The 14,280-nt window shown below is 40.6% G+C and overlaps 1 protein-coding gene across 4 annotated transcripts in view; it reads right to left on the reverse strand.

The window, feature by feature from the left end:
* Positions 1-14,280, reverse strand: part of HDAC9 (histone deacetylase 9) — an 869,204-nt gene that overhangs the window by 163,067 nt on the left and 691,857 nt on the right. For all 4 annotated transcript variants that reach the window (XM_075587185.1, XM_075587187.1, XM_075587186.1 and 1 more), the window contains 2 exons: positions 5,442-5,573; positions 986-1,101 (listed from right to left, as the gene is read on the reverse strand). In XM_075587185.1, the coding sequence (XP_075443300.1) occupies positions 986-1,101; positions 5,442-5,573 (248 nt within the window). The remainder of the gene's footprint in view (positions 1-985; positions 1,102-5,441; positions 5,574-14,280) is intronic.

Below are 14,280 nucleotides of genomic sequence, written 5' to 3' on the forward strand. Positions count from 1 at the left end.
TGTGACGAATTCCACTTACAATAATGAAAAACTCAAAACCACAAACTGCAACTCACAGTGAGCCTGAAATGTGATAAATAATATGGATCCAAAACAATGATTACAACAAGAAACAAATGTACTATTATTGTTGCATTTCTTCAGAGACAGACATGCAATGCGGGAAGTGGTAATATTTGTATACGTTTCTATCTGTAGCACCAAATATGTCATTATTAAATGCTCACTTCCTAATTGTGTGGTAATGATGTCTCTGTTCTACCACCTCCATGTGATGTCCCTGACTTCTAATACAAAGGGTTACAAGACAAAGCCACATGTTAGCCATCAGAGTAACATTATTTTCTCTACTTGAGTCCACAGGGAGGCTACTAATCAGTGGGCAGGGGTCACACACCTGCCCCCAGGATCACAGTTCACAAACAATTAATTTATTATGAAGGGGAAGACTTGAAATAGAAACAGTGTCTGCAGCTTCTGGAGTGGATGTCCTGCTGCTGACCTGAATAAACGGCTTCCCTGACTCAAATTTTTTTTAGACTGGGCAGAAATGCATCATGAACAAATATCATAGGGTTGAGGTTATTTTTCTAGGTGAATCACAAGTTAAAGTTGTTTTATTAAAAATTCCAAAAAGACAGATGAGATCATTCTTAGGTAACACTCAGTGGTATTCCGTAATATTACAAGTTATTATATCCAAATTAAAATGTATATGTCTCCACCTATGTGTTTCATAACAGAATGTGAACCTATACTCTGACACATTGGCCCAGATCCACAAAAGGGTGCTAAGCTGTAGCACTATTTTTCTCCCCTTGCTAAAGCTTAGCACAAGTTTGTGGATCTGGGCCCTTATATGCTGTGCCCATATACACATATACTGTATATGTAACTTTTTAAGCACTATTGAAGAAGAAAAAAAAAGAAATACATAGCAGTTGTTTTGTGTCATGCATGAATGCTAAATAAATAAAAGTCTTACCTCTGTATGAGAGTTTGATGACAAGACTGAGCTTTCATTTTCCGCACCCTTGCCAACTGGACCATTATTTGGTGAACTGGGTCCTGATCCCGGGGAGCCGCTACTCACTGAAGACTCTACAAATCATTGGATAGCCATGGTGAATGAATAAACAGGACAACACATTGATAATTAGGTGTGGTTATAATTACATTTATTCTACCTTTGTCAAATTGGTATCTATATGGCTTCAGTTGTCTTTTTTATGTAGAAGATGTACACCGCCTTTCTTAGTTTTCATAAAGATACAGTGTGATATGAATCATTTTACATGTTGCAGGATAAAGTTTTAAGCTGGAACGGGCAAAATATTTTAGCCTGAACGCCATTTTTTTTATTAGGATTTAATAGCAAAGTGCCAATATACATCCTTTTAGCTTTTGCCAGACAATTTATAACATCTATACTAACCAGCGAGCACCTAATAATAATTGTATTATATAAACAATGATACGTGTGTTGTTCTTTTCGCAGTTAGGTTTATTACATTACAAAACAGTGTTGTTAAGTGGCATGGCACTGTTAAGCGAATGTTTAGGCACTGTGTTTGAAATATTAATGACATTAATTAGCCAATTTTAAAATGAGCGATTTATCATTAATAAACCAATAGTTATTTTACATAGGAAAGGAAATAACCTATAAGATATGTTAATGATGTGTATATACAGTATTTTAGCATTTCTTTTTATGCGTCAATTTTAGACATCAGTTAATTAATTTAGACACCCATTTCTTAATTGGGTTTAAGCAAATTGCCCTGAGCCATTTGCATCCATATGGAATTCTACATCACTGTTATCGTGCTTCAGGTCAGCCTGATACTTATTAATGCTCATCCCTTATGGTTTCTTGATTAATACACGAGAATGGGTACAGTAGTTTCTTGCTAGTGTAAACGTTTGTTACTACTGGGAGGCCTAAAACACCATGTTGTGCAATACTTTGCAAGTAACTGTGACAGAAAAATATTAAGCAATATATAATTTTGTTAGCCATAGTGGTCCAAGGTAAAACCGGATGCCCCCTTAAGTGACAATTATTTTTTCTGGGACAACATAACCTTTCCACACATTTGTTGCTACAGAGGTCTTCCTATGTGAATTACACAAGCCTACAGAATTTCAAAGATGTGGTCTCTTGACAGCTCATGTACAAAATACTAATGTATTAAACAGTGTAATAGAAGTAATGTGACATCGACAAAAAACACAGATGGAAATGTTCTCACCATATTTACTACGTCAGTGCTAACCTTATATTTTGAGAATGTAGGCCCCACATTCCTACAGTATCTTGATGCTGGTCTATTAATATTTTTTTGTCTGCTAAGGTGCATGTTAGTTACTAAACAGCTGCTTTAATATTTCAGTGGGAATAGGCAGTAACTTGATTGAACAGAGATTCTTATGGGTCCTTATAATTCAAAGCACATGTGGAATGCTGTTGTGCCACTGTGAAAGATCAAAATGACAAAGATAGTAGATTTGCAAAGGTCAGGATAACATGTCATCAATTCAAGAGGGCCACTGCTGTTCTCCATGCTGTCTGGAAATAGCCCTGAAACATGATGTTTTAGGCTAACTACGTGTGGTTAGCAACTGCACAATACAACTCCTGTATTGGGAGTTATATCATGCAATGCACAACATGACAACTAAATAGAACACAATTTGCAAATTAAAAACGGTTTGTAAAATACAGTAATAGTGTTCCTAAATCTGATTAGACACAGTACATGCCACATATGTAGGTAATGAAGGGAAGAATTTCTAAACGAATAATAAAGAGCAGCCATGATGTGCAATGTTTTCTATGTGTTATTCTATCTTAGGCCATAAAGGTGCAGTTCATGATAATCAAGAAAAAAAAAATATTCCTGAAGTAACCGCTTAACAATTAACAAGACTTTTTAGCTGTCTTTCTGAGATTTATTTTGGTATTTTTTAGGTCAGTGGGAATTGTGAAAAATTGTGGAGCTTACAATCTATGTTTTTGGTGCCTGAGGCACAGGGAGATATATATGTAGCAGAGTCCCCTCCTTACCTCTGGTGAGGGGGAAACAGAATGGCGCCGCATGTACAGCAGCGGGACAAAATGTCCCAGAATCCTCAGTGTGAGGGACTACCATCTGGACTGTCCCAGCCAATGGAATTCTGGTGGGGAGAAGGACAGGATATCCTCCGCGTGCAGAGAGCACGCGAGTCAGTCCGAATGGAGGAGCGAAGGAAGAAGGTAGTGTCCAGGGAGCAGTGCTTCCTGGACTAGGCCCAGACCTTGCGTCTTAGGGTCCAGCTAGGACCTGAGCCAATCTAAGTTCTGTGCTATAGGGAAAGCCCCAGATAGGGCCTCTTCCCCTTTAGTACTATTGCTACACCGGTGGACGGACGGCCACACGGCACTCTGCGACCTGGGACCAGGCTATAGTATTCCAGGACACTTGGGTGAGACACTCCAGTTGGAGCTCACCCCACGAGGAGGATCAGGACCCTTAGGAGAGAGGGGAATTGTTGTCGGAGGCCCTGCTACGTGGGACCTACTTCAACGCATCTCTACACGCTGCACCTGGGTACTGGAGTATATTATTGTTGTTTTAATTTTGTTGGTTATATTGTTCCTCTACCGACCTTTTACCATTTAATTTTAAGAAGACATTGATATGTTGTCATATATTATATCCTTAAAAATTGCTTGTGGGTAACAAACCAAAGTCTAACTAAAGTCTGAAAAATGACTAATGTCTCCTACCCCCCCCTTTTCCTCCATATATTGTCTATTACTATTATTGTTAAATATTATTTCTATTGTTATTATTATTATTTCTGTAATGTATTGTCAATTTAATTATGTTGGTTGTTTTTTTGTTCCCAACCCACCCCTTCTTCTTTGTTCTGTAGCACCGCCCCCTACCCTGATTATAACTGAAAAACAAATTAAAAAAAACTGTTTGAAACAAAAATTTGTATTATTATTTACAGTAGTTTTGTGTACAGGACCTTTTACTATAGAATTGAATTTTGGTAGCTGTACCAGTATTGTTGCAATAGTGCAAATAAAAAAGGCCCACAGTAGTTGGTGATGTCTGATTTAGAGTATGTAAATAAATATATTTTTAATACAAGCTATCAAGGGATCTAGAAATGCTACATGTATAACCTAAATTATTTTAGTATAAAACATTTCAGGTAATCAAACATTCAAAGAATATCCAATAATATTCCAAATGTGCAATCACCGAACCTTAACATTTCACATAAAGTATGTTACATATGATAAAATGTGTATTGCATATTTTCCACCTCTTTACTCAATTTGTTCCACACTATTGGTCTTGTTTTTACAAGAAAAGACGAGGTGTCCTGCCAATGCTCAAAGTAACTCAACAGCACAGACACTTCTTCAATAATTTAACGGGATGAACATTTTGGGAGGGAAAAGGAAGATGTTAGTGATTGTGCTTGAAAGTCCTTTATCAACCGTTTAAGTTCTTTCCGTTAAAAATATTGTTTTGACTTGATCACGGAATGCAAAATATAATGCTCTATTTCCCTTTCATTCCCTCAGTGGTATGAAAACTATAATAACATTTAAATCTCTTCCTTCTCCTTAAATTCTGTTAGATACCATACTGTATATTTAATTTATTTATGACATGCTTACTGTAAGTGACAGCTAGCATTACCAGGATGGGATATGGAGTTATTATTATTCCACATTATCATTATTTAAACTCACCCGACGAGACATTTGGTTTTTCTCACAATGCTACACTGCAAAAGAACATGTGCATTTGTGACTAACATTACATAATGAAAACAAAAGTGGATAAAGAATTAGTTAGCCCCTATTGTGCACATGCAGGAGAATATGCTCTTCCTGTACAAGGCAATACTGACAAACTAATCAAACACAGACCAATGACTCTCAAAGTTGTTGATTGCCATTTTGGGTTAGCCAAAGAATGTAGATATTATAAACATATCTACTCTTATACACATTTTCTTTTGTCCTTAATTTAGGAAGTAGGTAAATATTGTTTATTTCACATTCCTTGTATTTATTTATTTTTTACTACATTCCACCATTTATTTATTTTCACTAACTTAATGACCTGTTTTAAAAAAAAAAAAAAATACATCTTTTCTTTTACTTTATTTGGCAGGTGATGTTATATTTATGGGAATTTGGTAATGTGCCTAAAGATAAGCTTTCGGGCATATATTTACCAACCAATTAAACATATCTTAAACAATTAAACAAGAAGAAACATTACAATAAACAAGATGTTTCCCTGAGTTTTTTCACTCTACTAAAACCACCTAATCAATCCTATCAAAAATAAATTCTCAAATTATACCTTTTAACTCAAAACTTAAATGCAATCTCTTCGTTTTTTATTTTCTTAAATCTGAATTACCTGTCACTTCAAATATTCTCTTCTTGTATGAACTGGCAACATTCCCATCCTTCCTTCTGAGTAAAGGGCTGCTCCGCCTCTCTGCAACTTTCTGTTTTAAACGGGACCGAACCTTCAGGTTGGGCTCCGACGCTGGGGATTAAAATAATAAATAAATTAAGCAAAAGCAAAACTACTTGTTTCCATAAATGCTATAACTTATGCTTAAAAAAAACTCTTCATCTGCTATACCGATTGCAAACAAAATGATAATTAATATGTCAAAAAAAATTGGAAGCACAGCTTCAATGAAATGAAAAAAAAAATGTTTTTTAACCCAACTCCAAGTCTGGCCAGTTTAATGAAACAATTATATCATAAGAATACCTTATGAGAGGCAAGATACGATTTTAGCTCTAAATTGAACTGGTTTTCCACCAAGCCTGTAAAGCTAAACTTTGCGGACAGTATCATGATTACTAAAACTGCTTGGAAACTTTGAAGAATATTAAAACTGTAAATTGTTGGTTGACAATAGACATATGATTTAATAGTTAATCATTTATAGTCCCCTTTCCAGTCCGAGAGGCTCGCGATGTAGTGAAGATGTTGACTTGCAGCAATAACTAAACTAAGATTCCAATAGTAAGCTTTTGTTAACTTGCTCATTTCTTCTGTTACCTGATTACCAGAGTTGGAAAATGCTTCCCGAAATGTTAATTACACAGTTCACACACTATCCTTTAAACCAGGGTTTCCCAAACTTTTTTTTCCGTGACCCGGTTATTTTTGAACTTCTCCTTCGTGACCCACTAAAAATGTTATCACCTATACTGGCCTATAGGGCCTGCACAGACACACACACAGCCACTGATACACACACACACAGCCACTGATACACACACAGACACACACACAGCCACTGATACACACAGCCACTGATACACACACACACACACAGCCACTGATACACACACACATACACACACACAGCCACTGATACACACACACACACACACACACACACACACATCCACTGACAGACACGCAGCCACTGACACACACTGATACACACACACAGCCACTGATACACACAGACACTGATACACACACAGACACTGATACACACACCCTGATACTGATACACACACACACACACACTGATATACACACACACACTGATACAGATACACACAAACACACAGCCACTGATACACACACACATTCGCTCTCCCCTATACGCACACAGACACAAACAGTGAATTACAGGCAATGACGGATGTGAGTGACTGGAGGGGGGGCCGGGGACTGGGTGGGTGGAAGGGGGGGAACTGGGACTGGGTGGGAGGGGGGAACTGGGACTGGGTGGGTGGGAGGGGGGAACTGGGACTGGGTGGGTGGGAGGGAGGGGGGAACTGGGACTGGGTGGGTGGGAGGGGGGAACTGGGACTGGGTGGGTGGGAGGGAGGGGGGACTGGGACACTTGGGTGGGTGGCAGTGACTGGGTGGGTGTGTGGGAGACGGTGTGTGAGTGACTGGGTGGGTGGGAGACAGTTACTGGGTGACAGTGACTGGGTGGGTGGGAGAGAGTCACTGGGTGACAGTGACTGGGTGGGTGACAGTGACTGGGTGGGGTGACTTACCTTGCCGCTGGATGCTTTCCCCTGCTGCCCCCAATATCCCCTGCTGCCCGGGACGTGGGCTTGGGGGAAAGGGAGGTGGGCTCGGGAGGGGGTGCCACGGGAGGTGAGCTCGGGAAGCTGGCCGCGGGGGGAAGCGGGCCGCAGTAGGAGCATGTACTTCCCCCTCCATCCCACATAACGTGCGGGCCGCAGAGGAGCTGGTACTTCCTCCTCTGTCCCACATTGGGAGTGGGGGGGGAGGAAGGGAGCGGGCCCTGCTTGCCCTGCGCATGCGCGCAGGACCGCGGGGGTAATCGCTGCCATTTTTTTTAACTTGAGCGGGGGGGGGAGGGACGGGGGGGGGGACGGGAGACACCGGGCGGCCAGCCTCGCTGCGACCCGGCAATTTTGGTGCCGTGGCCCGGTGCCGGGTCGCGACCCACCATTTGGGAAACGCTGCTTTAAACGAAGCCATGAAGGAAAAGTATGATTTAATCCCAGAATTAAAGCTGGTGTCTTTTAGGTGAGCTCCATCACATTCTGTTCTCTTAAATATATACAGTGCTGAAACTCAATATAGTATTCTAGAAAAACCCTAGTCCTCCTTTCACTGTTTTTATTAGTTTCAGAAAAAGAACTTTATTTTTAACAGGGCCCCACTATTTTTTGTCACTGTTATAACTGAGCTTGAGTCTCACAATCAACGAGAAAACGAACACATTTTGTATCTTGTTTCCTATTTTTATGGTATGATATTATTTTAATGGCCTGGAAACATGCCAAAGAGTGGAAGTGTTTTTAGGAAGGGGTCTCATACAGGGTGTGCAGACAGAAAGGGGAAAGGAATGCACTGTACTATTAGTATTTAATGATAGGGCAATTATTGAAATGTTTCAACATAATTTTCTCTCCATCCCTCATTACTTCAGAAAGACTACAGGTGGTAACTGTGAAAAAAATCTTCAAAGTTATCACTAATATGGATTGTTGGATTTATGTTTTTTTTTTTGTAAATTAATCTTGTGTCTGGATTATGTTAATGTTTTCACAGGAATGAATAGTCAGCTTTTTATAGATAGGTGAGTTCAGGTGGGCAAAATCCAAGCTCAGGCCTTCTTTACATCTCTTCCCCAAACTCAACCCTTTCTTTCTGAATCAGAGGAAGCCATGTTTTGGGTTTGATCGTGGGCTCGGTGGAAACTTCGTAACCACAAGCATTTTTGGGGCGTCTTTCTCCATTCAAAGTTAAGGCAAGGAGGAAGCGGATAGAGGGTTAGCTGCTATTGACTTGTAAAGCAGTTAATAGCAGTTAATAGCAGTTAATACGGAATCGCTGTGTGATGACCAATATCGGGGCTTAGTGAATCAGAGAGAAGGTGGGTCCATTGACATTAGCAACATATCTTTACTAAGTCCCCAATAATACTGAACATTTTCATAGTTTAATTGTTTTGTACATATTTCAATGATCTATTCATACATCATTTTATAAAAGCAAGTGTCTCTCGTAGGATTTTTGAAATACTTTTTGTAAAGTACCAGTGAATAACTAAAGAGAAAGAGCACTTCAGTATTCACTAGGGAGATATTCCTCTTGTATGTCAATGTTTTCCATGCCCACTGGCACTGATTGCCATCCTATTTTTACCGCACACTCTTCACTGTTTGCATTTCAATCATATAAGCAGAAGGAAATATTTTTGTATGCTCACGTCTCTAAATTTAGGTGCCTGCTGAGAAGGTAACCTTGCATAACATATAAAGCGGCATTACTGAAATGAAAACATTCATTCTGGAAATGAAACAGAACAAACGCATGAATAAAGATTTTGTGATAGAGCTCTTAAATGAAAAGGGGGAAAAAAACAAGGTTTCATCACTGGTCTAAAAATACATCTGTTTAATGTATTTTGCAGATAAAATTAAACCTACAGTAGTATACGTTCCCTTATAATATACAGTACTGGTCACCTAGTTACATTGCAGGTCACTCCAGCAGTGAAGTAGTTGACTCTTTCCAGCTTAATCATCAGCATGACCCAGCCATTACCACGTAATGAGAACAAGTGATTGCTAACAATATCCTGGGGTGTCTTGCTAATTATTAGTCAATCAGTATGTTCTCTTGGAAGCATCCATTCCTAAATGCAGATGTTTAGCTCCCATGGCCCATAGATGACCACCCAGTGATAAAAGTACCCAGTAACAATGCTTTCTCCTCTCCAATTTCCCATATCATGTACAGTAGGTGAATTTTTTTATTGTATATATCCTTAGTGACAATCTACTATTCACGTGTGTAACATATATAACTATATATTATATATACTATATATAATTATATAGTATATATATACACACACACACACACTCATACACATATATACTGTATATTATATACACACACATAAAATATACAGTAATATATGTATGTGTATTTATCTATATGTATAAATATAGATCCATATATAATGCATATATACAGACAGATAAACCACTTAGTGGCAACATTTGATGTGTATAGAAATATATTTATAAATGTATTATTATACTCTAGTTTCCTTGGTACAGACAAGTGCAGCAGGTACTATCATGATATGTGCAATAGTCTTAAGAAATGTGTTTATTTAAATTCATCAAGGGAAAAAAATTCTCTCCAAACAGCAGGTTTTCATTGTAGCTAATTGACCGTGGGGCTGCTGCAGGCGATACTAATTTCAGTGGATACGTATACAACAAATAAAAGGAAAGCATAAGATAGAGATTTTCATTGGAAAAATATGTGCACACTTTTGGTATAAGGGATAACATATGTCAGGATGTGGGCTGAAAAAGATGCTTCTGGTCAGGTGCACTGAGACAGACGTCGTCTACATGATCCTTAACCTGCGGGGAGTTAGCACTGAATATATACAATGATCTCTACTATATCAGTTGGTGACCATCGTTTTACCCCTTCCAGATTTTATTTAAGCAAAGAAGAGGCTTGTAATTAACAATGAAGAGAATCCAGACCAAAGGCTTTGTACATTGTATATATAAACATCCAGAATTACCTGGTTTGGTATAAACCCCATTTTGGTTCTAGTTTCTCCATGTGGGGCAGCTTACAATATGTGTGTCAGTAGTAGGAGTTAGGGAGGAGATACAAGATATAATTGAAAGCATTAGATTTTAGGGAATTGTGTATTACTGTTTTTTTTGTTTAACCATTTACTAGCATTAAAAATCTGTTAAATCTAAGGAAGAGTAAACTTCCCCAGCTACCAAACTGCGTCATTTCTAAGACACTCTTTCTTACATTTGAGGCAAATATAAGCAGAAAATAATTCCATCAGTCTAAACAAGTTTTATTTTGTTTTGCACTCATCAACCTGCCTTTATGTTTGTGTTATAGTATTATGAATCCATTTCTGCATCTGTTGCTGTAAATGTTTCTCACGTTTGTGCTTGTGTAATCTATTATCAGACTGCTACATCAAGAACTCTAAGAAATAACACAGGGCTTCACTAGAAAAACCATACATGTAGACATACAACAATCTTATTCTCTCTTATTGAGTTCAAATGTCCTATCTACTTCTCGGTGATATGCAAGGTATATAGCCAATATACATTTTACGTTTATAGAAAGTTTACTATGAAATACAAGAAAGATTTCAGAACGGTTCAGCTTGGTACAAGGATTGGTAAAAGGAAATTGTTCCAATTGAAAGTTTTGAATCTGCGTACTGAGATTCCCCTTGGTAGTGGTGGCAAGCTTTTCACTGTTTATGTGACAAATGGGAATGCAGCATTTTACAAGGTTTTTAAAACCAAGAAAGAACCAATAATAGGGGATTTTTTTTAAAAATGTATCATTGACAGCTGGAAGGATGTGCATCAATATTTTGTGTTTTATACATGCTACCCCCAAATCCATTACCAGGGAGGCTGAGAGACTTTTCCCCTCTCCCCACCGACCTGTACCCACATGTAACATACGTATAAACAGGAGACGGGAAGTGGAGGTAAATGGCCGCTTCTATTTATTTATACAGAAACCTAAGAGGAGTAAATGCCACTCCGTGTAAGAGTGCTCCTTTGACAGGAGGGGGAGGAGACGGTCAGCCGGCACTCGAGCGCGGACCTCATGTTCCCTACGCAAGTGGGCACTCGAGGTCATGGATAACTGACCTTGCCCATTCATACTCCCCCCAGGCTCAAACGGCCCAGCTCCCAGTCTGGCAGGAACAAGGACCTACCCCCCAAGAGCCACCACCGATAGCCTATTTAACCCCTATTAAACTAGGCCCGTACCGCCTACCACGCCAAGACACTCTCCAAACCCTCCTGCAAATTGTTGTTAAACAGGTCTACCCCGATATCTGACATGTGGACCCCATTCGCCCTGAGTAACCCCCCTGAGTTGGAATCGAAATCTGGATGCCTGATTTCCCAGCCCCCGCACTGTGCCACGAACTTGCCCACTGCCCTATTCACCTTCTTCCATGCCCTGTCAACCACGTGTGGCATACTAGCACCCTGCCAGGCCTGTCTGAAGACAATGTCTGACCATATAACCTGTAACGCAGGTCAGCGAGCAAACAACTGCGGCAAGTCCTTCTTAATGGACTATATTAGGTCGACCGACTGCACCGCCGCAACGTTGTTCCCTCCCGCATGAATGAGCAGGCAATGTTGGGAAGGATAGTCCAGATAACTGAGCTAGTCTGCTTTTCATTTTTCGAGGCAAGGCTTTTCAAAGCAGCATTCACCTTGGCGTTCTTCGGGGTGCTGAGGGTGGGGGAGCTAGTCTGCGCCTCCAAAAATGGGGATGGGGGCTTTCAGGCGGGGGACGCGCAGCTCAGTTCAGGGTCACTGCAGCTTCACATCCGTTGATCAAAAACGGACCAAGCAGGTAGAGGAGCATGGGTCCCGCTGCTAGGCCTGCCGGAAAGCGAGGTATGTCCGATATTGGCGCTTAGGGCATATTTGAGCGCACAACCTGCCAGGGAAGGGCCACTGCTCGTGTATGTGGATGGCGTTCCTTTATCCAGGTACCAGTTCTCGCGGGTGTTCCGTGTATGCCTGGAGCATTTGGGGTTGGAAGAATTCGGGACCCACTCGTTCAGGATTGGGGCTGCTACGGAGGCAGCATGTGCGGGGCTGGCAGGGGAGGTGATCCAGAAGATTGGGCACTGGGAGTTGGGCAGGTACCGGTCCTACGTCAGGTCCGAGTTAGTTGGGGGTCAGGTTGCGCTGGTATTATTTACTTTCCTTCCCTCCCCCCCCCCAGAGGCGTTAGCGGACGTGTGGATCATCGGCGACTCCCTGATACACTGGGCGGAGAGGCGTGCTCGTGGCGGCCTTGCGGTTGTGCGAGGGTGTTCTGGTGGTGGTGGGGGGGGGGAGGGAAGTGGCTGCGGTGGTGCCAGCTGCTCCCGTGGCTTTTACTGCATTTTTGCAAATACTCTGAACATTACATTTATATTTTTGTTTGATAATCTTACCGCATAACTATGATCAGCAAGTGCTACTGTAAGTGTGCATGTTTTCCTTTTAGAGCTCAGTGTAGAATAATAATCTTAGCCTATTCATCACTCTGAGAGAAAAGCAATGGTAAGAGGCATTTTCATGTAGTGGTGAAAATGCAATAGTTAAACTGTGAGTACATTGCCACCATCTTCAACAAGTTCCCAGAAGCTTCTTGCTTTCACGCCAAAAGCTTATTCCCTAATGCTATTTTTCTTCTACAAACATCACATTACACCATGTGACATTTGACAAATATCTACCATTAGATTTAATACAGTGAAAATATTAGTTTTACAATCAGTAGAAACATATATAGTGTAGATATACAAGAACTAGCACAAAGGTCCACCAAGCTATGTAAAAACATTGACCTAACCTACAGCATATGTATTGTATTTTTTATTTCAAATGTTTTTATTGTTTTTTGTGGTATCACATCAAGACTTTGAAATAGGAAGAACAATGTACATAGATTGCATCCGAACTATAGAACTATCTTTTTTGATATTTAAATATATATTTTGGACATAAGGTCTTAAGATATTTCAATAAAGCCAACATAAACTCCATCTTAACTTTAGCACATTTAAATACTTCTGGGCCTCCAATCGGGAGGCAGCTACCTTCAAAGTCTTTGAGTGCTTTAATACTTTTGAGGGGGGTGAAAAAGAATAGAGGAAGAGAGAGGGGGGAGAGAGGAAAGGGTAAGAAGGGAGGGGGGGAAGGGAGACAAGGGACCATTTGTATTTTAACTGATACCTATCCTATGTACTATACTATAAATATTTATTTTACAAACATTTCTTTGACAATAATATAATATTTATTTTTTGGTTGTGTAATCTTTGGCAACTATTTGGTTGGTGAATGTAGCCAAATTGTATTATATTACAAAATAACTTTATTTGCCAAATGAATAACATAAGTATATTTACTGTACATCCTTAACAGCATATTATTCATTCCTAGATTCTCCCACCCCACCCCCTTTTGGCTTACCAGCGTGACATCTGCTCCTCCCGCCGCCGGCTATAGAGATAAGACTAAGGGGAGGAGCTAGTGATGTGGAGACGAGGACGGGAACATAGCGATGGTATGCCGAATGGTAGGCCTCTAACCACGCTGTCCACGAGAGCAGGAAAATGTCATGACCCCCAATGCGACAACGCGGCCTTCCCCGACGGACCCCACAGAGATACTGCTGCCAGTGAGGGAGAAAGGAAGAAGCTGGCTGGATGTGGGAGGCTATGTATGGCCCGGCTCAACAAGGTGAGCCACAGGTGGCCCTGGGGAGCAGGATAGCTACATCCTGGCAGAGTAAAATAAGTAGCGTAGCTTCCAGAAAAGCTGGGGTAGGGTCTCTAAGCTTAGAAGTGACTGCTGCTAATATACATGCAGCACAAAAACATTGCTGCAGGTCTGCTGGGATATCAGATCTATACATAGCCTGTAGATAGCAGAACCCCTGCTCAGTGGGAAGGGCCATGGGGCACCCAGGCTAGAAGTAGGAATGCAGTTGAGGAGAAAGTTACAGACCAAAGTTAGCCCAGTTAGAGCTGATAACCACACCATGGATAGGGAAGAAGGGGGCAGGCCTGGAAACAGTATAGAGTGTAATGATGAGCTGGATAAATTATGTTATCTATCTCTCAATCAGGTTCTGGCTCCTTGCTGGATGGCATACAGCCATGGGCAGGGAGCTGCTCAGTTGCACATGCTTC

This window comes from Ascaphus truei, chromosome 2 (assembly GCF_040206685.1).
Source record: "Ascaphus truei isolate aAscTru1 chromosome 2, aAscTru1.hap1, whole genome shotgun sequence".
Taxonomy (NCBI): domain Eukaryota; kingdom Metazoa; phylum Chordata; class Amphibia; order Anura; family Ascaphidae; genus Ascaphus; species Ascaphus truei.